The sequence below is a fragment of the Notolepis coatsorum genome (assembly GCF_963971535.1).
Source record: "Notolepis coatsorum genome assembly, chromosome: 7".
Classification (NCBI taxonomy): domain Eukaryota; kingdom Metazoa; phylum Chordata; class Actinopteri; order Aulopiformes; family Paralepididae; genus Notolepis; species Notolepis coatsorum.
Window position 1 is genome coordinate 142480398 of NC_140171.1, and position 26104 is coordinate 142506501.

Genomic DNA, 26104 nt, shown 5'->3' on the forward strand with positions numbered 1-26104 from the left:
GAGCGTGCGAGACAGCGACTCGTCAGATTTTATTAACATAACCAAAAAAATAGATTTCTATAAATTATATCATGGATGAACAAAACATTCAATGCGAATGGTTGATTTTAATTTCAAGGACTTTTTAAGCACCTTGTTCATTTTCTTTGCTGTTTTCAAGGAAATCCAGGCCTCAATTATTATAATTTTTTTTTAAATCAAGCACTGACCTTGTGCGAACCCTGGTTCTAGACTCAGAATAACATAAATGGTGACATAAAAAATTTACTTTTACATCTTAACTCATTGGACGCCACTCGCAGATAAAGTCGGGTTAACTCGCCGACGGTTGAGCGCCAAACTCGAGAAAAGTCAGGTTTTCTATCGTTATTTCTTTTATTCGATATTCCCATTCATAATACATCGAGGGAGCCTTTGTTATCATTGGGAATGAGTCTGAGATCGCAAACGTCCAATACCGCCGCCTGCCGCCGCTGTGTCGATCTAAAAAGTCTGGGCCCGGTTTTCCTTGTCGGGCAGGACAAGTGTTTATAACGCATGGATTGAGGAGAATCAAGCACTCCCGGTTCATGTTCTTTGGTGGATTATGTTGGCAACACGATCGACATCAATACTTGGAATGGCGATCAGATAATTGGAATATTCTTTTTGGAGTACATCCTAGTCAAGGTAAGGGCTATATGGTATCAATCTCGAATAATCCTTTCCCCGCGATCCGAACGTATGTGTGTAATGTGTGTGTGTAGCGTATTCCGTTGGTGACGATCGAAGCATAGAAAAACGACCCCCCCCCCCCTTTCATGCATTCATGATGAAACATAATACCGATAATATAGCATTGATTTCAGATTGATTGTTGATACAAGCGAGAAACGCCAAGTTTTTTTGTGAAATGAGCTAAGCGCTGCATAGTGGGCGTTTTCTGGGATTAGACAGGATTACTCTAAAACTATACTCATATTCACCACAGTATAAAACGGGAATGTATGGGAGGAAATGTCTTTTGTGGTATCTGTAGTAAATAATTGTATTATTTTATTTATTTATATTTTTAAGTATATTTATTATTTTTGTGATGCTATTGTTTTTATTGTTATTGTTAGTGTTATTATTGTCCTGTGAAGTCGTGTCTATTATATATTTCATTTACAAAAAGATGATTAAAACAACTATCGTTTTAGAAACATTGAAGGAATATGTCCGTCTTGTCTCTCTCACCACTGCGGGGTTGCGTAGCTGCCTCAGTTGCTCCGCTCTCCTCATCTTCTCCTGCTCCATCTCTCTGCTGATCGTCTGCTTGGCCTGGTAGGTCAGCTGGCGTCGGGGAGGCAAGCCTGGAAACCTCACTACCTCATCCACACGCCTACACACACATACACATATACACTTAATATAGTATGCTCTACACACAAATAAACAACGCAGACACAGATATTGTCCGTCAACATGTGATTGGTTATACATTCAGCGGAATGAACACTTTCACTACCAAAGGGTTAACCCTTTCACGGTGACAATACAGAAGGTTAACCCTTTCACTAACACGCAACAAAGGGTTAACCCTTTCAAAACCACACTACAGAAGGTTAACCGTCTGTAGTGTGGTAGTGAAAAGGTTAACTGTCAAAATGAGGTCAGGTACTCTTACATTTTCGGTTTAATCACCCAGCTCTACCTAGTGAACTACATAATACACATAGCCCTGGTCTACCACACACACAGACACTGTAGTCAACTCACATACACACACAACACACTGTAGTCAACTCACATACACACTCATTCGCGCACACACACACACACACACACACACACACACACACACACACACACACACACACACACACACACACACACACACACACACACACACACACACACACACACACACACACACACACACACACACACACACACACACACACACACACACACACACACACACACACACAGTGAAGGCTGGCAGAATGGAGCTGATCCTATGACATGGTTTCTACAATAAAACCCTGAATCTGTCGCTCTCTAATCCTCTATAATCCTCTTAAAGCAGATCCCCCTCTCCCTCACACACACACACACACACACACACACCCACACGGGCACACACACACACGGGCACGGGCAGGAACGCACGCACACAGGCGCGCACATGCACACATCTTTAAATAGGTGTGGGTGGGTGGGTGAGAGTGTGTGTGTGTGTGTGTGTGAGTGTGTGCCCGTGTGTGTGTGGGTGTGTATGTGTGTGAGTGTAGTGTATGACTCATTCACCCCATGGTCGGCTATAAATACACTGAGACATACAGTGCTCCTTCTAAGTCTAACTGCACCCCGTTTCTTACAGCCCACAATTAAAACCTACTAAATCAAAACCTTTTACCGTCCTCTTCCAGTCCTTCCACAGACGCTTAGTGGGATGTAGGTCAGGTCCGACTGCATTTGATTTAGGTCAGGCCCGACTGCATTTGATGTACGTCAGGACTGACTGAATTTGAGAACATTATTAATTTTCTTCTATTTTAGCTCGTCCACTGTTGCGGCGTTTTGGGTCGTAGTCATGCTGGAAGGTGAACCTCCTTCCTAATGTCAACCTTCTTGCAGAAGTAAGCAGGTTTTCCCTCAACAATGTGTCTGTATTTTGCTCCGTCTATGATGCTTTACAGTATGGATGGTGTAACTCGATGCTTTACAGTATGGATGGTGTAACTAGATGCTTTACAGCAGGGGTCGGCAATAGGCGGCCCGCGGGCCGACATTGGCCCGCCAGCAATAATTTCTGGCCCGTCAGATTATTTTGAGAATATGATATTTATTTTACGCACGGGAAATATTCACTCGGGACGCCAGGGTGTCTTTTATTGTGAAGCTGTATCTATCTACCGGTAATCATCAAAAGCATGTCTGACACTATAGCCAATTGAAATGCTAGAAATGGTCACGTGGAATGGGAGAACCAATGGAATAGTCCCACCGGGCCGCGTGTATATTTCCCTAACGCACTTTCACTTCCGCGTTCGAGATGCGAGCGAGTAAAAAAATGTGTTAAAAAAAAAAAAAAAACATCTTTGGATAGCTTCTTTGCAACGGGGAAATATAACGCTTCTTTTAATAAACAGGAGCCATACTTAAAATACGGGTTTATCGCAACAGGTCGGTGATTCTTGCGTGCCGAGCCGACGTCCTCTCTGCATAATATGTGGCGACAGCAACTACAACAGCGAGGCAATTATGACAACTGTGTTCAAGTTGGCAGATAAAGTAGCTGCATTCAACGCCAATCTGGAATTGGAGGGTGGCGAGTGGATATTGGACATGTTTCAAACATTAGCAGGGATTTTGGAGGACTTAACAACAAACAAGGTATGGTGAGTCGTGTTTTCATGCATTCTGGTTCATCACCCGCCGCGGTGATCTGCAACAGCTGATCTGCTGTTCATGAATGAATGAAAACTTTATTTAACAGATTGCAGAATGGGTACAATACAGTACGGCGCAATACACACAATTGTTAAGGGGATGCAGACCAGAGAAAGACTTTCGTCTTGTTTACATCAGGGTCCGCCATTTGCGAGTGCTCGCTTATGCCTGTTTTTTACTGTTGTGAAGCACTGTGAACTGCAACCTCTGTATGAAAAGTGCTATACAAATAAAGTTATTATTATTATTAAGTGTATGCACCCGCCGCGGTACTCAGTATATTAAATTAGCCATTGTTTTTTATCCTGGCCCGCCAAGCAAAGGCTTGGGGAAAATCTGGCCCGTGGCCAGACCTAATTGCTGACCCCTAAAGTATGGATGGTGTAACTCTATGCTTTACAGTATGGATGGTGTAACTCGATGCTTTACAGTATGGATGGTGTAACTAGATACTTTACAGTATGGATGGTGTAACTCGATGCTTTACAGTATGGATGGTGTAACTAGATGGTGTAACTCGATGCTTTACAGTATGGATGGTGTAACTAGATACTTTACAGTATGGATGGTGTAACTAGATACTTTACAGTATGGATGGTGTAACTAGATGGTGTAACTAGATACTTTACAGTATGGATGGTGTAACTAGATGGTGTAACTAGATACTTTACAGTATGGATGGTGTAACTAGATACTTTACAGTATGGATGGTGTAACTAGATGGTGTAACTAGATACTTTATAGTATGGATGGTGTAACTAGATACTTTACAGTATGGATGGTGTAACTAGATACTTTACAGTATGGATGGTGTAACTAGATACTTTATAGTATGGATGGTGTAACTAGATGGTGTAACTAGATACTTTACAGTATGGATGGTGTAACTAGATACTTTACAGTATGGATGGTGTAACTAGATACTTTACAGTATGGATGGTGTAACTAGATGGTGTAACTAGATGCTTTACAGTATGGATGGTGTAACTAGATACTTTACAGTATGGATGGTGTAACTAGATGGTGTAACTAGATGCTTTACAGTATGGATGGTGTAACTAGATGGTGTAACTAGATGCTTTACAGTATGGATGGTGTAACTAGATGCTTTACAGTATGGATGGTGTAACTAGATACTTTACAGTATGGATGGTGTAACTAGATACTTTACAGTATGGATGGTGTAACTAGATACTTTACAGTATGGATGGTGTAACTAGATGGTGTAACTAGATGCTTTACAGTATGGATGGTGTAACTAGATGCTTTACAGTATGGATGGTGTAACTAGATGGTGTAACTAGATGGTGTAACTAGATGCTTTACAGTATGGATGGTGTAACTAGATACTTTACAGTATGGATGGTGTAACTAGATGCGTTACAGTATGGATGGTGTAACTAGATGCTACCACCATGCTTTACACTAGAGATGGTGCTCTATGCTGCATTGGGCTTTTGCCTGATTGAACATTTAGCATTTAAACCAAGAGGTTCTATCTTGGCTAATTCTTTTTTTTTGCATATATCAAACTGAATTCAATGTGGATTGTTTTGAGTAGTGGATCGGTTCTTGCCCCCCTACCATACAGGCCAGAGTTGAGAAGAGCTTTGTCACGTACACATAATGACCCATCTTTGTGAAGAGCTTTCTGTCTTTCTGTATTGTTGACACATACACATTAGGGATGCACCGATATGAAAATTCTCTAGACCGATACCGATTGTTCAAGTAACACAATCGGCCGATAATGATATTTTGTTATTTGTGCCCTGGCAATATATATATATATATATTTTTAATACAAAAAAAGGTAATTTTTTTTTCTTCTATTTTTATGATGTTCTCTCTTTCTTACATAGTACTGTATATTTGTATGTCTCTAAATGTTTTGATGAATTGAAAATGGAGGACCCTTATGTAAACCGAAAGTCTTTTTCTGGTCTTCATCCTCTTAGCAGTTGTTGTTGTATTGAGCTGTACTGTATTGTACCCATTCTGCAATCTGTTAAACGTTTTCAATCAATCAACCAGACAAATGTATAGAAAAGCTTTTATTGTAACATTCTTTCATATAACAAAAAATGATATATTATTGTATAAGAAAATGCTATGCTTGACTATTATTTTAGGCATGGCACAACAAATAAAATAATAATAAAATGATTAAATAAAATATTAAATAAATAAATAGGCTACACGTCTCTCTTTTTGTGTTACAAATTGTGCTCACTGATATGAACATAGGCCTCTTTACTTTCTTAAAAAAAGGAAACATCAAGAAAAATGTTTATGGTATTCCATAACATGAATATTCTGTAAACACGAGATTCAGCGCTCAACAACATAACAGGCCTAGTGCTGAACATTCTATTCGGTAACAAACACAGCGCTAAAGCTCGCTCAATACCTTGCCTTGCTTACTGTATACGGATGTGGCAAGCACAAGGAGCGCAGTATAGCCAATCTCAAATGGGCGATTAAAGTGTCTTTCGCTCATAACACGTACAGTATCCTACTTATCGGCATATTGGTGGCTCGTAGCAGTGGTTTAGTGCCGTAGCGCAGTATTTCAATATGACGTCATTTATTCATTTAGCCTTCTGCCCCGCATTCCGCAACAGAAGAAAAATGTCCCGCATTTCAACAAGTGTCCCGCATTTCAATAAACAATTTTAAATATATTCATTATTGTTTTTGTCCTCTCATTAATCCCCAACCATGCGCCAATGCACCGCAAGTACTGTATGTTACATAGCCTAGTCGAATCAGCGCAAGCTGGTTATGTTGTCGCACAAGCTGTTTGTCAAGAGGTTGTTCTCCCTCATGACCGGTGCGTGGACGGACCAGAGAAATAGATGCAGCATGGAGCTTGGGAAGAGTGAAATTCAATTATTTTATTATTTTATAAATATGCTCTTGGTCAGAATTTAAGGCTCGACTTGAAGCTGCACGGTCAAATAATAAAATAGATTCCTCAAGCAGCCTGTACAGGGGAGGAAATTAGGCCATTTTACTCGCCAAATGCGAGTATTCTTTATGTTTGGCGAGTGATTCATGAAGAGCACTCGCCACACTGGCGAGTAGTAAACAAAACAAAACAAAAAAATCATTCTGCAATCTGCCTATTCGCTCACTGGCACAAGCCGAACTCTGACTCCCCCCTTATGATCCCTCCCATTTGCGCCTCATAATAATCCATAACCAATGAACATCATCGTTGCGCTCTAAGCTCCTCCAATGAACACTCGTTTTCTAGAAGATGCCGCCCATCTAGGGGAAGTGGACAGACCACTGCGTGGGGCCCTACAGACTCCTGTCACCGGCTTGACAACGTAGACAAACTTAGACAAAAACACATCAGTGGATGAAAATAATTGCATGTAGAGTCGTCGCTTTCGGATATCAGTGCAGTCTGACATGGGGGCGAACAACAGCATGCGACGCGTCTCCTTCGAGTCGGATGAGAATGACAAGTGGGCGTTCACTCAAGTCAACCAGCATTAGCCGGCTAGCTACCTAGCATGTAACAAGCTACCATATGCGCGTTCAACATAGTGGACGAGTCCAGGATGACTATACTGAGCGGCTTTGCTTAAATGCAGCCGAGTGACATTTTATTATTACCGAATTATTACCGGGTTTCCCCCCATATCACCACTCGCCCATATGCCCTTCACAACGGTGATGTTGTCATACTTGTCATTCAGAATACACCTGCTGAACCTCTAGCGTTGACATGAGATTCGATTCCAATGTATTGTCATCATACAGCACAAGTACAGTACAACCAGAATACGTTTGGCATCCAACCAGAGTGCAAATGTAACAAGTCAAGTTCAAGTTGTTTTATTTAGCTATTACATTACAGTGAAATGCTTGGTTCTTTCACTTCCCAGCCCAGTCCAACCTAGACCAGCCCAACTTTCCCTGCCCAACCCAGCCCAGCATCTTTCACTGCCCAGTTCAGCCCAACCCAGTCCAGAATAGTTCCCTCTTTCATGTTAATATGTGATATCCTAATATTTTGAAGAGTAGAGACGGTCTGATTAATATATGTTTTATGCTAATATTGTGAAGAGTAGAGACACTTATTAATGTTTTATGGTAATAAATATTTTAAAGAGTAGAGACACGGTGTGATTATTACTATGATTGAAAATAATTTTTTTAGACGAAGACATACAAAGAAGTAATTATCACAATTAGCGATTTATTTATGGCTGGTAAAAACTCTGTTTGGCTGGTAAAAAAAATCATATACTCGCCAGTTGGCTGGTAAGCCAAAAAGTTAGTTTCCTCCCCTGAGCCTGTACGTGCACTATGGCGCTCTCCGTGGTGCTGAAACCTTCAGAGGTGCATTTCTAGTGTTCGGACTAGGCTACGTCTTCAAGAATTGAGAAATAGGCATAGCATATTGGCACGTGAACGTTTTAAGTGCATACAACATTTTAGAGTGGCTTCGCTACATCACGGCCATTTTGAACAGAGTGTGGAATTTCATAATAATAGTGCACCAAGGGATGGGAATCGAGAATTGGAATCGATTGGGAACCGGTTCCTAATTGTCCGATTCCTGGAATCGCATGCCTCCATGACTATCGATTCCTCTTATCGATGCCATGTTTTTCCGACAGTTGCGCATTTAAAAACAATAACGTTAGTGCCATGCATGCAGCCATAGCAGACTATTTGATTCCTTGACTAGGAAAACCTAAAGGGCTCGATATTGTGTGTGCAGTGAAAATTAAAAGTGCTTTGCATCCTAGTCATTCATTTACATGGTAAAGTAACGTTAGCCGCTAGCTAGCTAAATAGCCATGCTCATTGCAGAGAGAGACAGAGAGAGAACACTGAGCTAGCCTTTATTTATACAGGTAGGTTATTGCTAACAAAGTCTCTTTTGCAATAACGACCTATTGAATGCAACTACAGTTCAATAGATTAAATTAGTTCTCAAATACATTATTTTATTTAAGTGTATAGTTAATTTATTTTTTACAGTTTTTGTATTTTTCTGACATGGGGGCTCAACAATAAATGATAAATGACAATCAGAATCACAATGTCAAGTTGCATGTTGTTATTCTAACCACCTTAGTTCTGTTGCATTTCCAATTTATTTATTTAAATTACAAAGGTATCAGGAATCGATAAGGGAATCGATAAAGAATCGTATCGATAAGCAGAATCGATAATGGAATCGTATCGATAAAATCATCCCTATGCATCACTTCTCAATCAAGCACAGCACAGATATATAGCCTATATATTTAACATTGCAACAAAGAAACAAATTAGATTTTAGAGCGGCTTCGCACATCATTTTAGCCTACTTAAAAGCGGCATGTTTTTAAGTAGGTCGCCGTCGGTTGTGTGATAGTAAAGGGTTAACCGTTTGTCTTGTGGCAGTGAAAGGGTTAACCGGCTGTTGTGTGGCAGTGAAAGGGTTCACCTTCTGTGAATTGTCGCAGTGAAAGGGTTAACCGTTTGGTAGTGTGGCAGTGAAAGGGCTAAACCCACCATTATAGTATGTCGACCGATACTGGCTATCACAGCTTTTAGCATGGATGTATATCTAGATACATAATCACAGTTACATCAGGGTGGGAAGAGGCAAAAAGAAATACCCACGAAAGTAGAAGTATCCTGATTGAATGTGGGATTGCAGATGCAAAATGCACCTAGATAAAATGATAGAAAATGGAAATATATAAAGGAATCCTGGTGTACTTTACTAAAAGTGTTGTACTTCTAACAAGAATGAGGACCCGATACTGTTTTTCAATAAGGGTTTTGACAATATTTTGCCGCATTAATGCTGTATACTGCCCCTCACATCTGTTCACATGGGCTTAGGCCCCCATTGGAAAAATGTAATTTACCCCACAGATGATCTCAATATGATAGCTGCATTTTAGAATGAATATAGGTTTAGAGTTCGCCAGCAGTGGTGTTCAGAATACCAGCTCTCCTCGCAGAACCAATCCTACACTCAGCCTTTAGATTAGACTAAATAGATGCAGTTGAATCGTCACATTAGGATCGATGCATCGCTACACCCCTACCGCATACATTTAAAAGCTGTGTCGCTGTTAAGCCATATTCACCACATACATCCTTGGACATTATGATAATCCTACACTGCTAAAGCCTTCAACATATAGGCCTTATGAAATACTAAAAAAACATGAGATGATGACGAGAAGGTAACAAAAATGAGAGGATTCAGTTCGAAAAGAAAGGAAAGATTGACAAAAGATAAATCTGTCCATCCTTCCGTCTCTCAAAATCTCCTATTCCGTCTTTGAATCGCCCTCTCTTTCCGGTAACAAGGCCATTGTTTCATTCAGTGTCCCAGGAACCTGGCCGACCAAAAAGCGGTGTAAAACAAAAAAGCTATTCCAAATAAGTCCACCTGGGTGCTTCCCACACGTTGTCATAGCAACATTTAAATGACTCCAGTAAACAGTGTATTAGATAGAACAGCGGTTCTCAAACTACGGGTCGCGACCCAAAGTGGGGTCGCGGGTAGGTGACAGTGGGGTCACGCATTGGCAACAATACAAAAAAAAATCGAGAGAAAAACCGACGAGCCCAACACAGATTAAGTTTTTCCACCTGGCAGCTGTGTGCATTTGCCATGTCTCGCCCCTTCATCAACGGAGGCCGACACACAGTATTCCAATACACATTTCCCTGCGCATGTATAATCGGGGAGGCCACATCTCGTCTTCTGTGTGTAACCTCGACACTCGCAATGGAGAGGTTTGTTATCAGAAGCGCGGAGAGAGAGAAGAAGCGCAGATTTTCCTTGCAGACAAAAAACAACCCATTGGCAGAGAAATGTGCCGATAATGAATGGCTGGCAAAGCTGGCATAGCTGGCATCTAGCGGAGATATTTGACCACCTCAATGCGACATGGCGCGTCCGTGTCCGTCTGTGTGGATCAGAGGGTGGTGTTGTGGTCTGTGTGGATCAGAGGGTGGTGTTGTGGTCTGTGTGGATCAGAGGGTGGTGTTGTGGTCTGTGTGGATCAGAGGGTGGTGTTGTGGTCTGTGTGGATCAGAGGGTGGTGTTGTGGTCTGTGTGGATCAGAGGGTGGTGTTGTGGTCTGTGTGGATCAGAGGGTGGTGTTGTGGTCTGTGTGGATCAGAGGGTGGTGTTGTGGTCTGTGTGGATCAGAGGGTGGTGTTGTGGTCTGTGTGGATCAGAGGGTGGTGTTGTGGTCTGTGTGGATCAGAGGGTGGTGTTGTGGTCTGTCTGGATCAGAGGGTGGTGTTGTGGTCTGTGTGGATCAGAGGGTGGTGTTGTGGTCTGTGTGGATCAGAGGGTGGTGTTGTGGTCTGTGTGGATCAGAGGGTGGTGTTGTGGTCTGTGTGGATCAGAGGGTGGTGTTGTGGTCTGTGTGGATCAGAGGGTGGTGTTGTGGTCTGTGTGGATCAGAGGGTGGTGTTGTGGTCTGTGTGGATCAGAGGGTGGTGTTGTGGTCTGTGTGGATCAGAGGGTGGTGTTGTGGTCTGTGTGGATCAGAGGGTGGTGTTGTGGTCTGTGTGGATCAGAGGGTGGTGTTGTGGTCTGTGTGGATCAGAGGGTGGTGTTGTGGTCTGTGTGGATCAGAGGGTGGTGTTGTGGTCTGTGTGGATCAGAGGGTGGTGTTGTGGTCTGTGTGGATCAGAGGGTGGTGTTGTGGTCTGTGTGGATCAGAGGGTGGTGTTGTGGTCTGTCTGGATCAGAGGGTGGTGTTGTGGTCTGTGTGGATCAGAGGGTGGTGTTGTGGTCTGTGTGGATCAGAGGGTGGTGTCGTGGTCTGTGTGGATCAGAGGGTGGTGTTGTGGTCAGTGTGGATCAGAGGGTGGTGTTGTGGTCAGTGTGGATCAGAGGGTGGTCTGTGTGGATCAGAGGGTGGTGTCGTGGTCTGTGTGGATCAGAGGGTGGTGTTGTGGTCTGTGTGGATCAGAGGGTGGTGTCGTGGTCAGTGTGGATCAGAGGGTGGTGTTGTGGTGAGCCAGGGAGGGCAGGTAGAGGAAGGTGTACACCAGCAGCAGCAGAAGCAGGGCCACCAGGAGAGGCAGGCCCCAGTCGTTCGTCACCAGGACGTTGTCACAGCGGGCCTGCAGGAGGGACGACCCCTGGTGGCGGTGGTGCTGCTCCGCCCGTTCATGGCCCTGCATGGCTCCTCCACCGGCTCTCTCTCTCTCCTCTGGACCGGTCCCAAGTGCTGATGATGATGACACCCCTCTGTCGGGTTGAAAAAAAAACGGTCCCCGCTTCCCCGGCGGGATGTCCCGCAGCGATTCTCTCAGATTCTCCTCCTTTACTTTCCTCTCCGAGTGTGAGTCACTGCTTTCTCGTTACGCCTTTACTCGTCCTCTCCTCCTCCTGGGGTTCTTTTACTCCACCTTTCATCCCACATACCTACAGTATCTGTCCACATATCTAGCTGTCCACCTATCTGTCATCCATCTATCTGTTCATTGATCCATCTGTCCATCCACCCATCCTTCAGCGATACCTCTCTCTCTCTCTCTCTCTCTAGAAAGGCTTTGCAGTTTGCAACTGTGCTTCAAATGCTTTTCCTCCAACACGGGCACCCATACACGATGCATGCCCACCCACACACACACCTGGTTTTAAAGGGATTATTATCTAAGCCTGCATAGAATCCCACACTGTGGATAGGAGTAATGCCCTTCAGACCCCCACAAACACACATCTGGTCGCAATAAGTGTGTGTGTGTGTGTGTGTGTGTGTCAGGGTTCCCACAGACATTGCTAAATGAAATTCAACGACTTTCAAGTACTTTCCTAAGCACTATTTTTCATTTAAAAAGGGCTAAATGCCCTTTTAAATAAAGGATACAATTAACTTTTAAATGCTGTTTTTATGGCTTAAAGCCACTTTCCGACAATTAGTTACACTTTAAATAAATAAATGTCTTGATTCAGAAATGTTTTATCATGGATGAACAAAACTTTCAATGTGAATGGTTGATTTGAATTTCAAGGACTTTTTAAGCACCTTGTTATTGGGGGCTCAAGATGTTTCACTATATAGTTTATATATTTGTTTTTCCTTTTTCCTGTTCCTTTCTTTACATATTGATTTATATTATAACTGTTTCATTTGTATTCATTGAATTATTAAGTGTCTTGTCATTATGGTTATTATTATTATTATTATTATTATTATTATTATTATTATTATTATTATTATTATTATTATTATTATTGCTGTATCTGTCCGGTGATGTCTTGTTTATTATTGTGGTAACTGTATTGTGCTCGTCTTGTTTCATGTTAACACTTTTTTTTTTTGCGATCTGAAATCATATTGCATCACGCGAGCCTACCCGAGTATACACGAGCACCGCCGGAGATCATATGTGGAAAAAAGCGCCCCCTATCGTCTTTCAGATGACATAAGGGATTTTGGAATGGACTCAATGAAAATGGATGGGGAAAAAAATCCGGTACTCCACATTTTCCAGTCCACTGATCCAGCCGGGGTTACCACAGTTCATTCTGGAGCCTCTGAGCCCCGCTGATCATGGAGTTCTACTGTATCGCGTTGGATCTATACACTTATCGATTTTTTCGAATGGTGATCAGGAATTGGAATATACCAGTTGGATACCATCTGATGTCAGGTAAGGACTCTACGTTATCAGTGTTAGGATAATCAGACTAATTTTGATGAAGTTATAAGCTGTTTTGTGAAATGGGCTCTTTCGGTTTCACTGTAAAAGTCCAAGAGGAAATCAACGCGGCGATTATCCGTGCGCGGCCCGAATGTGCTTGCGTGCACGTATAATATTGATCATCTAGCGTTTATTTGAAAACGATTCATAAAAAGGCAGACGAATATCAACGTTGTGGAATATTCCAGTAAAAGACGATTTTCATAGAATGGTCCAGAATGGGCTGTTTTTTTATCTCAAAACGGGTGCTTTTCTAAATGCTCTGAAACGGAAATGACGCGATAAAAAACCAATCTGCCTTGACAGCACTGACTGGAAAATAGTCTTTGATAATGCGATGGGCAGATTAGACACATAGCCATAATTTAAAACATAGATTAGGCGATATTAACGTTAACATTGGCGCCGATGGTGGCATTCAGGGGGTAAAAAGGAAAACCCGGCGTGGCACTCAAAGTGTTAAAAAAAAAAAAAGTACCTTGTTATAATTTTTTTTGCTGTTTTCAAGGAATTCCAGGCCTCAAACTTTTTTTTGTCAATAAAAATCAAGCACTTTAAGGACCTTGTGCGAACCCTGGTGTGTGTGTGTGTGTGTGTGTGCGTGTGCGTGTGTGTGTACTCACGGCTCCAACATGAAGATGTACTGCCCCTCTGGGGTGCGGTCCTGCTTGTAGGACAGGTTGTAGGCCAGCATGGTGTCAATCAGCTCCTGTAGCTGCTCCTTCTCCCTGCTGCTGAACAGCTGAGGGTTCACCTGGGGGGGGGGGGGGGGGGGAGGCTCACACATCATCATCATCATCATCGCAACTCAGGATCCACTGCAGGGAGGAAGAGGTTTACACATCATCATCATCACACAACTCAGGATCCACTGCAGGGAGGAAGAGGTTTACACATCATCATCATACCTCTGGACCCACTGCGGGGAGGAAGAGGTTTACACATCATCATCATCATCATCATCATCACACCTCGGGATCCACTGCTAGAAAACACATCCGCTGAGCCAGTAACACACGACAACAACCTACACAGAGAGGATCCATATTCTTTTCACGTCCCAGAATGACACAAGCCTGGAGCTCTGCACTGAACTGAGCTTTTCATTACATGTATGACACGGCTTGTTTTAGTAGAGTAGAGTAGAGTACCTAAAATAGGCTCTTTTACCACATATGAAAAACTGCAGTAGCTTAGTGACTCTGCTGTTTTAGGCTCAGACCGTCCCCACAATCGCAGATTAGGATGGGCTTACAAACCCAGTGACAATGGCTCACATTTTAGTTAACTTTGCCTTGGACAGCCCCCCCCCCCCCCCCCCCGCCACGCTCCAGCCCCACCCCATCCTGCCAGGCTCCAGCCCCACCCCCTCCTGCCAGGCTCCAGCCCCACCCCCTCCTGCCACGCTCCAGCCGGTAACCTTCTGTAGTGTGGTAGTGAAAGGTTAACCCTCTGTAGTGTGGTAGTGAAAGGTTAACCCTCTGTAGTGTGGTAGTGAAAGGTTAACCCTCTGTAGTGTGGTAGTGAAAGGTTAACCCTCTGTAGTGTGGTAGTGAAAGGTTAACCGTCTGTAGTGTGGTAGTGAAAGGTTAACCTTCTGTAGTGTGGTAGTGAAAGGTTAACTTTCTGTAGTGTGGCAGTGAAAGGGTTAACCCTCTGTAGTGTGGCAGTGAAAGGTTAACCTTCTGTAGTGTGGCAGTGAAAGGTTAACCTTCTGTAGTGTGGCAGTGAAAGGTTAACCTTCTGTAGTGTGGTAGTGAAAGGTTAACCTTCTGTAGTGTAGTAGTGAAAGGTTAACCTTCTGTAGTGTGGTAGTGAAAGGTTAACCTTCAATAGTGTGGTAGTGAAAGGTTAACCGTCTGTAGTGTGGTAGTGAAAGGGTTAACCGTCTGTAGTGTGGTAGTGAAAGGTTAACCTTCTGTAGTGTGGTAGTGAAAGGATAACCTTCTGTAGTGTAGTAGTGAAAGGTTAACCTTCTGTAGGGTGGTAGTGAAAGGTTAACCTTCTATAGTGTGGTAGTGAAAGGTTAACCGTCTGTAGTGTGGTAGTGAAAGGGTTAACCGTCTGTAGTGTGGTAGTGAAAGGTTAACCTTATGTAGTGTGGTAGTGAAAGGGTTAACCGTCTGTAGTGTGGTAGTGAAAGGTTAACCTTCTGTAGTGTGGTAGTGAAAGGTCAACCTTATGTAGTGTGGTAGTGAAAGGTTAACCTTCTGTAGTGTGGCAGTGAAAGGTTAACCGTCTGTAGTGTGGTAGTGAAAGGTTAACCTTCTGTAGTGTGGTAGTGAAAGGTTAACCTTCTGTAGTGTGGTAGTGAAAGGGTTAACCTTCTGTAGTGTGGGAGTGAAAGGGTTAACCTTCTGTAGTGTGGCAGTGAAAGGTTAACCTTCTGTAGTGTGGTAGTGAAAGGTTAACCGTCTGTAGTGTGGTAGTGAAAGGTTAACCTTCTGTAGTGTGGCAGTGAAAGGGTTAACCTTCTGTAGTGTGGTAGTGAAAGGGTTAACCTTCTGTAGTGTGGTAGTGAAAGGTTAACCTTCTGTAGTGTGGTAGTGAAAGGTTAACCTTCTGTAGTGTGGTAGTGAAAGGGTTAACCTTCTGTAGTGTGGTAGTGAAAGGTTAACCGTCTGTAGTGTGGTTGTGAAAGGGTTAACCCTTTGTTGTGTGGCAATATTGTCGCAGTGAAACGGTTAAAGGGGACATGCATTATAAATGACTTTTTTCTGTGTTTAGCATGTTTTTATAGTAATAGGAGTTAGTATCAATGGGTCTGTGTCTCTAATTATCATATTGACTCATCAGTCTAGTCTCGAGTTCACGAGATCCTCCCTCACTCAACTAAGCTGTTCTGATTTGACCCACTCCCTGACGTGAATAGGGTACTGATCTGCATAACTAACGCCCCCTCTATAGCGCACAGTGAAACCCGACACTGCCTCAAACGGGAGGCAGAGGGAGGGAGAGAGAGAGCGAGAGATAGAGAGAGACAGAGAGAGAGAGGGAGAGAGAGATAGAGATCGCTCCGAGAGCCCGCGTGTGCGTGTGCGCGCTTCGAGTCGCGATGCAGGGGGACTCGGGGAGAGACAGAGGAGAGATCGCTCCGTATGAGCCTCCCTCTCTCTCTCCCTCTCTCTATCTATCTGTCTCTCCCTCTCTCTCTCGAGTCGGGAGCACTATATATCACTGTAATATCTTTGCGCATGCTCCCACGCGCACGCCCGTATTCAGAAACCGTACAATAATAATCACAGAGGTATATATTGTCATTTTAAACAAGTTACCAATGCATTGTCCCGTGGGATTATGCCCCCCCGCTGCGAAATTAATTAGTATCCCCCTCAGTCTCTCTCTATCTCTGTCTGCCAGTCGCAGACTGTGTGGATGACTGTCACTCAAAGTGCTTATGGGCGGAGCCAGGCCAACACAGCCTGAAATCCAAAGTGAGAAAAATGTGGCTTTTGAGTACTTGATTAGAAATATAAAACAATGAATTTTTTTGAATAAAACCTTACAGAGGTGTTCCATAGACTCACAGGAATTGTGTAAAGTTGCCCAAATAGTGCTAGGAATAGCAATGCATGTCCCCTTTAACACTTTGGTAGTGTGGTAGTGAAAGGGTTAAATGGCCCATATTGCACAAAGGTACTTGGCTCCACCTGCGTCTACAGCGCCATCTCTGGCCACACTGTGCAGAAGAAGAGCTCAGCTCTGTCATCTGAACATGGCAACAACAAGCCAGTCTGCCTGATCAAGTGGTTAAACTTACTGTCAACAAGCCAGTCTGCCTGAGCAAGTGGTTAAACTTACTGTCAACAAGCCAGTCTGCCTGAGCAAGTGGTTAAACTTACTGTCAACAAGCCAGTCTGCCTGATCAAGTGGTTAAACTTACTGTCAACAAGCCAGTCTGCCTGATCAAGTGGTTAAACTTACTGTCAACAAGCCAGTCTGCCTGATCAAGTGGTTAAACTTACTGTCAACAAGCCAGTCTGCCTGATCAAGTGGTTAAACTTACTGTCAACAAGCCAGTCTGCCTGAGCAAGTGGTTAAACTTACTGTCAACAAGCCAGTCTGCCTGATCAAGTGGTTAAACTTACTGTCAACAAGCCAGTCTGCCTGAGCAAGTGGTTAAACTTACTGTCAACAAGCCAGTCTGCCTGAGCAAGTGGTTAAACTTACTGTCAACAAGCCAGTCTGCCTGAGCAAGGGGTTAAACTGTCAAAAGCCAGTCTGCCTGAGCAAGTGGTTAAACTGTCAACAAGCCAGTCTGCCTGATCAAGTGGTTAAACTTACTGTCAACAAGCCAGTCTGCCTGAGCAAGTGGTTAAACTTACTGTCAACAAGCCAGTCTGCCTGATCAAGTGGTTAAACTTACTGTCAACAAGCCAGTCTGCCTGAGCAAGTGGTTAAACTTATTGTCAACAAGCCAGTCTGCCTGATCAAGTGGTTAAACTGTCAACAAGCCAGTCTGCCTGATCAAGTGGTTAAACTGTCAACAAGCCAGTCTGCCTGAGCAAGTGGTTAAACTTACTGTCAACAAGCCAGTATGCCTGAGCAAGGGGTTAAACTGTCAACAAGCCAGTCTGCCTGAGCAAGTGGTTAAACTGTCAACAAGCCAGTCTGCCTGATCAAGTGGTTAAACTTACTGTCAACAAGCCAGTCTGCCTGATCAAGTGGTTAAACTTACTGTCAACAAGCCAGTCTGCCTGATCAAGTGGTTAAACTTACTGTCAACAAGCCAGTCTGCCTGAGCAAGTGGTTAAACTTACTGTCAACAAGCCAGTCTGCCTGATCAAGTGGTTAAACTTACTGTCAACAAGCCAGTCTGCCTGAGCAAGTGGTTAAAAGAGAAGTAGACTTCATGAACTGGCAGACTGTGGAGTCATGTTACACAAGTCAAGAGTTTTAATTGTCACGGCATACAAGTATACAATGAAATGCGGGAAATACACAAGTTCACACTGTTCCAAGTAATCATATTCAACTAAGAGTATGAAGAGGGACTGTTCACAGTCTCTTCAAAATACACTATGGCATCACTATGGTTTCTTAAATAGCCCTACATACTCACTGTAGCATTTATTTGGGTGAGATGTTACTTTGCAATCAATTTACAGGCAAGCGGTTTACATTCACTTTGTAGCAGACGTTCCTTTGTAACCTTTATGTGGTTGTCTGCCAGGGGTGTAAAAAGTACCCAGAAATGATACTTAAGTGAAAGTATGGGTACGGTCTCAAGAGTATCCGGCTAAAAACACACTTGAGTAAAAGTAAAAAAGTTTCTACTTTTAAATGTACTTAAAGGAAAACTCCAACATTTTGGGAAATTAGCTTATTTAACATCTTCCCTGGAGTTAGACAAGAAGATACATACCTTTTTTGTCTCTCTGCATGCATTAGGCTTAGGGAACGCCCGCACCGTTAGCGTAGCTTAGCTTAGCTTCATCACTGGAAGTGGGTCAGACCTTTACCCTGAAGTTCCCTACAGTCCCCTACAGTCACGAAATACACTCCAAATACAACTCCAAAACGTTCCTGTAAACATGTTGTGACCTGTGTATTTACCACGTGGAGAAATAAAAAATTATTGAATTCGACATTTACGTTTTCTAAGCAAATATACTCTGAACTATTTTTTGCCGAACCACTCCTCTCTGGGCTCAGTGATTTCACGTCACCAGTGTTACTTTCTAGTCGTGAGGCCAGTGTTTGTTTACATTTTCATTTCATTCAAAGGATCCGAACCGATTGAAGTTTAGTCGTTGCGCACTCTACCCCCTACCGTCGGTCTGGGAGGGCGGAGACTATCACATGCTGCTTCCTCCGACACATGTGTACCCAGCCCACCACTTCTTTTCACCTGGCAGCGCGGACTCTCACTGTGAGGGAGTGTAACGTGTGGAAGGTCACACTACCTCCCTCCAGATCCTTCCCTCGCTGTGCAGGCGCCCCGACCGAACTGTAGGAGTCGCTGTTTACAACGACCCGGACCCACCCCCCGGCTTCCCTCCCGCTGACTCTGCCAATTGAGCCAAGCCGGAGGCAACGCTGACAGCCGGATTCGATACCAGTGTCTCTCGCGTTGGTGACGAGCGCTTAGTCGGCTGCGCCACCCAGCCGCCTGATTGGCTGTTTTTAAATAAAGTGCGTCCGCAGGATTAATAACGTTAACGTTAGTTCGGCCAGAGAAACAAATATACAAATTAAAATAGTTGAACCTGCGAGATTTGTACTTTGTAGGTCTGCATTTTAAATGTAAGGAGTAAAAAAGTATGTTTTTTTTCTCTGAAATGTAATTGAGTAAAAGTACAAGTATACAAACCTAATAATACTTGAGTAAAGTACAAATCCCCCAAAACAGTACTGAAGTATTGTAACAATTACTCAAGTACTTTACACCCCTGGTTGTGGGTAAAGCCAATCACTCTGAGACTCTTACTAATAAAAACTAATTTAGAAATAATTTAAACTGAGATTAATAATAAAGTAAAAACAAATTGATTCCTATAACCAGTTTGTAATTTCTTTATTCGAACACCACACATGTATTTGTTTTATCCAAAAGAATACAACTAGAAAGCAGTATTTTAAACTTGTGATTAATCATGATTAAAAGTATCGATTCACAACACTAATATATATATATACATTTGTACTTACAGGTCGTAGTTTGGGGCAGATTATGTCCAGGAGAAGTGTGAGAATGTCATTGGTCAGGGTGAGCTTGCTGATCCTACTCCTGATGCATGGTGGGATGTCAGCCAACATGGTGGAGAGTGTGTTCTTGTTGCCTAGGAGACGCGACGATGCCTGGGAAGGAGGACAGGATACATAGATAAAAACTCAATCTAATCTATATAATCTAATCTATGAAAATCTCATTCCAATCGTGTCAGCTTGGTAACACAATCAAACAGTTTAAATTCCTCTTATGGTGTGATGATGTGTGTGTGTGTGTGTGTGTGTGTGTGTGTGTGTGTGTGTGTGTGTGTGTGTGTGTGTGTGTGTGTGTGTGTGTGTGTGTGTGTGTGTGTGTGTGTGTGTGTGTGTGTACCTCGTGCTGGCTGTGCGGATAGATGATGCGGGGGACATGTGCATGAGCAAACAGGAAGTGAAAGGTGATGGACAGGAAGGGGAGGTATCTCATCAGGGTGAAGTTCTGCCCGTGCATGATGACGTAGTTCAACTGGTCCGAGAATGACAGCCAATCGAGACCTGCACACACACTGTGCATGTTGGGGTCCCGCACGCGCATGGACAGATAGTTGTCATAGAACCCCTGAGGAGAGAAGAAGAGAGAAGTACATGTAGAACGAGCATCCATTCATTCAAACCATTATCTCAACTCAAAAACAATTGAGGTTGCCCTCATTTGCAATTGTGTCGAGTTCACTAATTCACAACGAATTCATGATTAGTAGATGATTATTATTATTATTATTAGAAATCACAAATATAGTTAGAATTATTCAAATGTTGTTTACATTTAGTTGATGCCTTTATCCAAAGTGACTTACAAATAGTGTACAACAAGTCAGCAGGATTTGATTTGATTTGAAGTCTTTATTTCGAACATGCAATGAATACAACAAACAATAACAAAAAAAAGAAAAACAACTCAATCTGCATGTTCGAAAAGGAGTAGAAAGAAGTATACACTTATTTAATCCTACCCCTTTTCCACTACTCAAATGAGTGTACTATTTTAAACATAAAAAAGAAAAAAAAAATATATATATATGCAAAACAAAAAACAAAAACTATATATGTATAAAATAAAATAGAAAACAAAATAAAAATGTAAACACCCGTGAATATCAAGTCCCTTCCTCATCCCTGTACCTTGTGAACATAATTTCCTTATACATCAGTTTGAATTGTCTCATGTTTGGACATTGCTTTAGCACCACATTTAGACTGTTCCACAGTTTCACTCCACATATCGAGATGCAGTGTTTTCTCATGGTAGTGCGTACGTTTAGCACCTTTAAATTGTGTTCTCCCCTCAGATTATAACCCCCCTCCCTATCAAAGAACAATTCTTGAATGTTTCTTGGAAGTGCATGACTTTTTGCTTTATACATTAATTGTGCCGTTATGCGGTTAGGTGGCGTAGCGGAGATTGCGTTCGTCACCAACCCCGGAGACGCTAGGATTCGCCTGTTCGAATCCAGCTCACAGCTCCGGGGTTGTCACCAGCTTGGCTGGCCGTTCACACTAATACAATTGGCTGTATTAGAGGGTGGGAGAAGCTGGCGGGGTGGGTCCGGGTCGTTGTAAACAGTGACTCCTACAGTTCGGTCGGGGCGCCTGCTAAGCGCGGATAGGACCTGAGTGGAATAGTGTGATCCTTCCACACGTTACACCCTCTCAGTGAGAGTCCGCGCTGCCAGGTGAAAATAAGCAGTGATTGGCTGGACGTGTGTCGGAGGAAGCACGTGGTAGCCTCCACTCTCCCAGACCGACTGTGGGTGGTAAGTGTGCAGCGACCAGGAAGGGGATTGGGAATTGGCATAACGACTAACATTGGGATGGGAGAAAATCGGAGGAAAAAGGAGGGGGAAAAAGATTAAAAAAAAAAAAAAAAAAAAAAAAAATTATTCAAATGTTGTTAACATTTAGTTGATGCCTTTATCCAAAGTGACTTACAAATAGTGTACAACAAGTCCGCAGGAGGGGCGCACCTCTGGCCGCTAGGGTAAGTGGTACTGTTCGTCTAGAAATGCCGAAACCCGAGTGCATAGTAGTAGACATAGTAGCATAGTAGGTAGTAGTATAGACATAGTACATAGTAGATAGTACGTAGTATAGACATAGTACATAGTAGTAAAGACGGTAAGAAGTTTATTTATTTAAACATTTGTATTCAGATATTGATTGAAAAAGTGTGTTTTTAAGTCAACAGCGGAACATTTGGCAGGTTTCCAGGTTTAAGGAATTCCAGGCCTTGATTTTTTTTTTGGGTAAAAAAAATCAAGCACTTTAAGCACTTCAAGGACCTTGTGAAGAACCCTGGGGAAGCCAGTGCAGCTCTCCAAGAAGTGGGGAGCTGTGGGCTGACTGTGGCAGGTTGGAGATCAGGCTGTGCTCCGTGTGAGTGGCGCGAGCCGGTAAACCAGCTGGCGGTGCGTTGCAGTGGTCGAGGCGTGACGTGAACGTTGATTGCAGGAGGAGTTGGGGGGCTTCTTCTGTCAGGAAAGGGGGCGGATCCTTCTCACGTTGTTCAAAAATAATCTGCAGGTTCTGGTTGTTGAGGTGATGTGTGTCATAAGCAATTAATTTAGTTGTCGTTATTGACTCGTTTGCCTGCTTCGTGCATCAGTGATTGTTGTTGTTGTTACTTGTTTACCTGCTTAATTTTCTTTACCCACACCTGCTTGAAACCAGGGATGCACCGATCAGACTTTTTCAGTCCCGATACCAATACCTGGGCTTTGCCGATACAGAGTACCGATCCGATACCCATTGTTCAATTAACTCATTGGGCGCCATTCATGAGAAAAGTCGGGTTCTGGGCCGAGCTGAGCCGTGCGGGCGGCGTGTATCTTTTCCGCAACGAAATTCGGTTTCCGGGTTCCTCTGATTGGCCACTGACCCCACGTGACCCTACCCTATTACACGCCCCCTTATCGACGCACGTTATGCGACGCTCTACAGCTCTTTCGCTGACTTCCTGACTTCCTCGCAGAACAGCTGTTTCCGTATTTATAATATTGGAAACGCCGCGCTGTGAGCGCTGTGAAGCACCTCTGTATTAAATGCCGCCAGCACCTCTGTATTAAATGCCGACTCATCAATCAATCAATAACAACATTAACGATAACGTTAACGTTAGCATTAGGCTAACGCCAAGCTGTAATGTTACCAGTCTCGCATCTATCTGCTAACGTTAGCATTAGGTAATAACCGGTTTAAAATGGATGGTGATTACCTCACGTTGTGTCTATTCTGCTAGCATTAACGTTACTAGTACAAACAATCAAACCAAAACATTGACATCTAACTTATCTTTAGATATTTACTCAACCTCTAATGTCTAACTATGAATGAACACAACACTCTAACTTAACATCTTTAGCTAATAAAGTACTCAACCTCTACTGTCTTTAACTATGAACAAACACAACACTCTAACTTACCATCTTTAGATAATAAAGTACTCAACCTCTACTGTCTTTAACTATGAACAAACACAACACTCTAACTTACCATCTTTAGATAATAAAGTACTCAACCTCTACTGTCTTTAACTATGAACTATCCTAAATAATCCACATAGTGTTGGCTAGTCAGTTGGATAATATTAGCCTAATATGGTCATGTTCCAAAACAAGAGTGTAAAATGTACCGGTCGCTATCACAGCGTAACCCTTTCACAACCACACTACAGAAGGGTAACCCTTTCACTACACAGTAGTGTGGTTGTGAAAGGGTTAACCCTTTGTCATGTGGCAGTGAAAGTGTTAACCTTCTGTATTGCCGCAGTGAAAGGGTTAACCTTTTGGTAGTGTGGTAGTGAACGGGTTAAGACATCTAGAGTCAAGTGACCACCAATTTGTCCTCCAAACTATCCCTAAATCCTTCCAGTCCCGTTGGCTCCGATGACTCTTCTTGGCTCCCTTCCCTCTTCCCTTGGTTCCCACGCTCCGCACTACACTGCCGATTGTAAACACCGTCTGTCGACTGGAAGCCTGCTCACGTCACATCTCCAAAGCCAAGCTTACGATCACTCACCAATGACTCATGAGGGCATTTATCTTTGTCTGGCAATGAGCAGATTTACCATGTGCTTATAAAAGTTTGATTATCATGTTATGAATATAGATAAATAAATCACTTACCGGTAGACTACATTTGATGCATATATATATTGAATCATTGTAGCTAAAAACTGTAGTTTCTGTAAACAAAAACAACCTAATGTGGTTTATTCGGTCCCGTCTCAAACCCGCCTTCTTTTCTTGATCCTCCAATCACAACTGTTGCTTCCCTCAGACGGACCAGTTGTGATTGGAGGATCAAGAAAAGAGGGCGGGTCAATTGGGCTTGCGATTGACCCAATTCAATTGACCTATCGCAAGCCCAATTGACCCACCCTCTTTTCTTGATCCTCCAATCACAACTGGTCCGTCTGAGGGAAGCAACAGTTGTGATTGGAGGATCAAGAAAAGAGGGCGGGTCAATTGGGCTTGCGATAGGTCAATTGAATTAGGTCAAAGATATCTACTTCAAAGTGATTTCATAGATTAAATTGGATGTGACACTTCATTTATGTGTTTGTTTGTGTTCACATGCGTATAATTTGTGTGTGTGTGCACGTTACCTGGGCAACCTTCTCGAACTCTCCACTGGATGAGGCCAGGTGTAGAATGTGCTGGAACCTCTGGGCTCCGCCTCCTTCACTCACTCCCTCATCGAAGCCACCGCCCACGCGCTTCCTGAAACATCACAGTCAGGAAGCAGTTACCATATGGTTTATTTGTCTGTTTATTGTTATTTGCACTTACAAACATACATTCTAGAATAAAAACAAGTAAAAGAAGAACAGTTCAAATGTGCAGGAAAGGTCATAAAGCCCAAGGGGCAAGGGCTTATAAGTGACCCCCCCTCTTAAACCTATAGAATAACTACACAGAACCCCCCCCCCCCCCCCCCCCACACACACACATTATGCGCACACATTCCCTCTCTCATACACACAGATACATACAATACAGCACTATACAACAATTACAATGTTGAAAAAATTTAAGAAAAAAAGACTACTCACAAATACACAAGGATACTAAAGACTACAGGATCTGTAGTTCTTTTTAAGCTTGCTTTTAAATGTATTTAAAGTGGAATATGTTTCTGTTGGATTTTTTTTTATATCATTCCACATCACTGCACCTTGATAGACAAATGAAAATTTGGTAAGAGAAGTCCTACAGAAAGGAATGCGTAAGTCATTATTTCTTCTTGTGAGATGTGCATGATAATGAGGATCAAACTCAAAATAACTTTGAAAGAAAATAGGTAAAGATGAAGGAAGACCAATTACTTTATACATAAGAACCCCTGTTTGGTACTTGTTGAGCTCATAAATTGTGAGTAGTTGCAGTTGTTTAAATAATGGTTTGGTTGGGGCTAAATAAGATGAGTTGGTTGCAATTCTTACAAAGGATTTCTGAGATATATGGATTGCTTGTAAGTAAGAAGGGTAAGTGTTGGCCCAAATTATATTGCAGTAAGAGATGTGAGGATAAATTAAACTGTAATACAAAGTTAGTAATGTGCTCTTTTTTTATTGTTTTTTTAACCCTTTTTATAATGCCCAAAGATTTTGAAACCTTCTTGCAAACAATTTCACAATGATTCTTAAAGCAGAGTTTCTCATCGATATTGACACATAAGAACTTCACAGATGAAACTGGTCATTCAGGCACTCAACCATGTCACACAGCCAGGCTCTTGTACGAGTAGTGCCTAAACAAGGAGAGACTGTACAACTGTCATGATCACTGCATATGTCTCTTAACCCAAGTCCGGCCTCCACGCCTAGGAGGGGGCAATAGAAAGCTGATGGAGTACAGAGAGAAGAGCCCCAAGATACTTTAAATAACACAAGTTAAAAAGCATTTTCTCTGCTACAAGGTCAACAGTAGATGCCATGATAGAAGTGTTATACACCATCTGAAAGCGTGGACCCTGGAGGTTAATTTGAGAGGTAGCTTAGTTAGCTGAGTGTCAATTTTGTCTAGTTATAAATATGTAATAAACATTGTGCTTTGATTTGCGCCTATTAAAATTCTGAAAGTTTATAATGGTTTGGAACATTATTAAGGAAACATATGATGACCATTCCCAAGCTCAACTATGTCTCAAATATGTCTATTTTTGACCACTCTAAAATTGGGGGTTATGGCATAGAGCCTAGACTTCAAGACCTTACATAACACTTACGAAATGTTCATACTGTGATTTGGTATCAATCATTTAATAAATTATCTTA

The 26104-nt window shown here is 42.7% G+C and overlaps 1 protein-coding gene across 1 annotated transcript in view; it reads right to left on the minus strand.

Moving 5' to 3' along the window:
- Positions 1–26104, minus strand: part of chtf18 (CTF18, chromosome transmission fidelity factor 18 homolog) — a 104790-nt gene that overhangs the window by 30577 nt on the left and 48109 nt on the right. The window contains exons 15-19 of the mRNA XM_084318543.1: positions 24434–24548; positions 20165–20389; positions 19771–19920; positions 13743–13873; positions 1219–1363 (exon numbers count right to left, since the gene is read on the minus strand). Coding sequence (XP_084174669.1) covers positions 1219–1363; positions 13743–13873; positions 19771–19920; positions 20165–20389; positions 24434–24548 — 766 coding nt within the window. The remainder of the gene's footprint in view (positions 1–1218; positions 1364–13742; positions 13874–19770; positions 19921–20164; positions 20390–24433; positions 24549–26104) is intronic.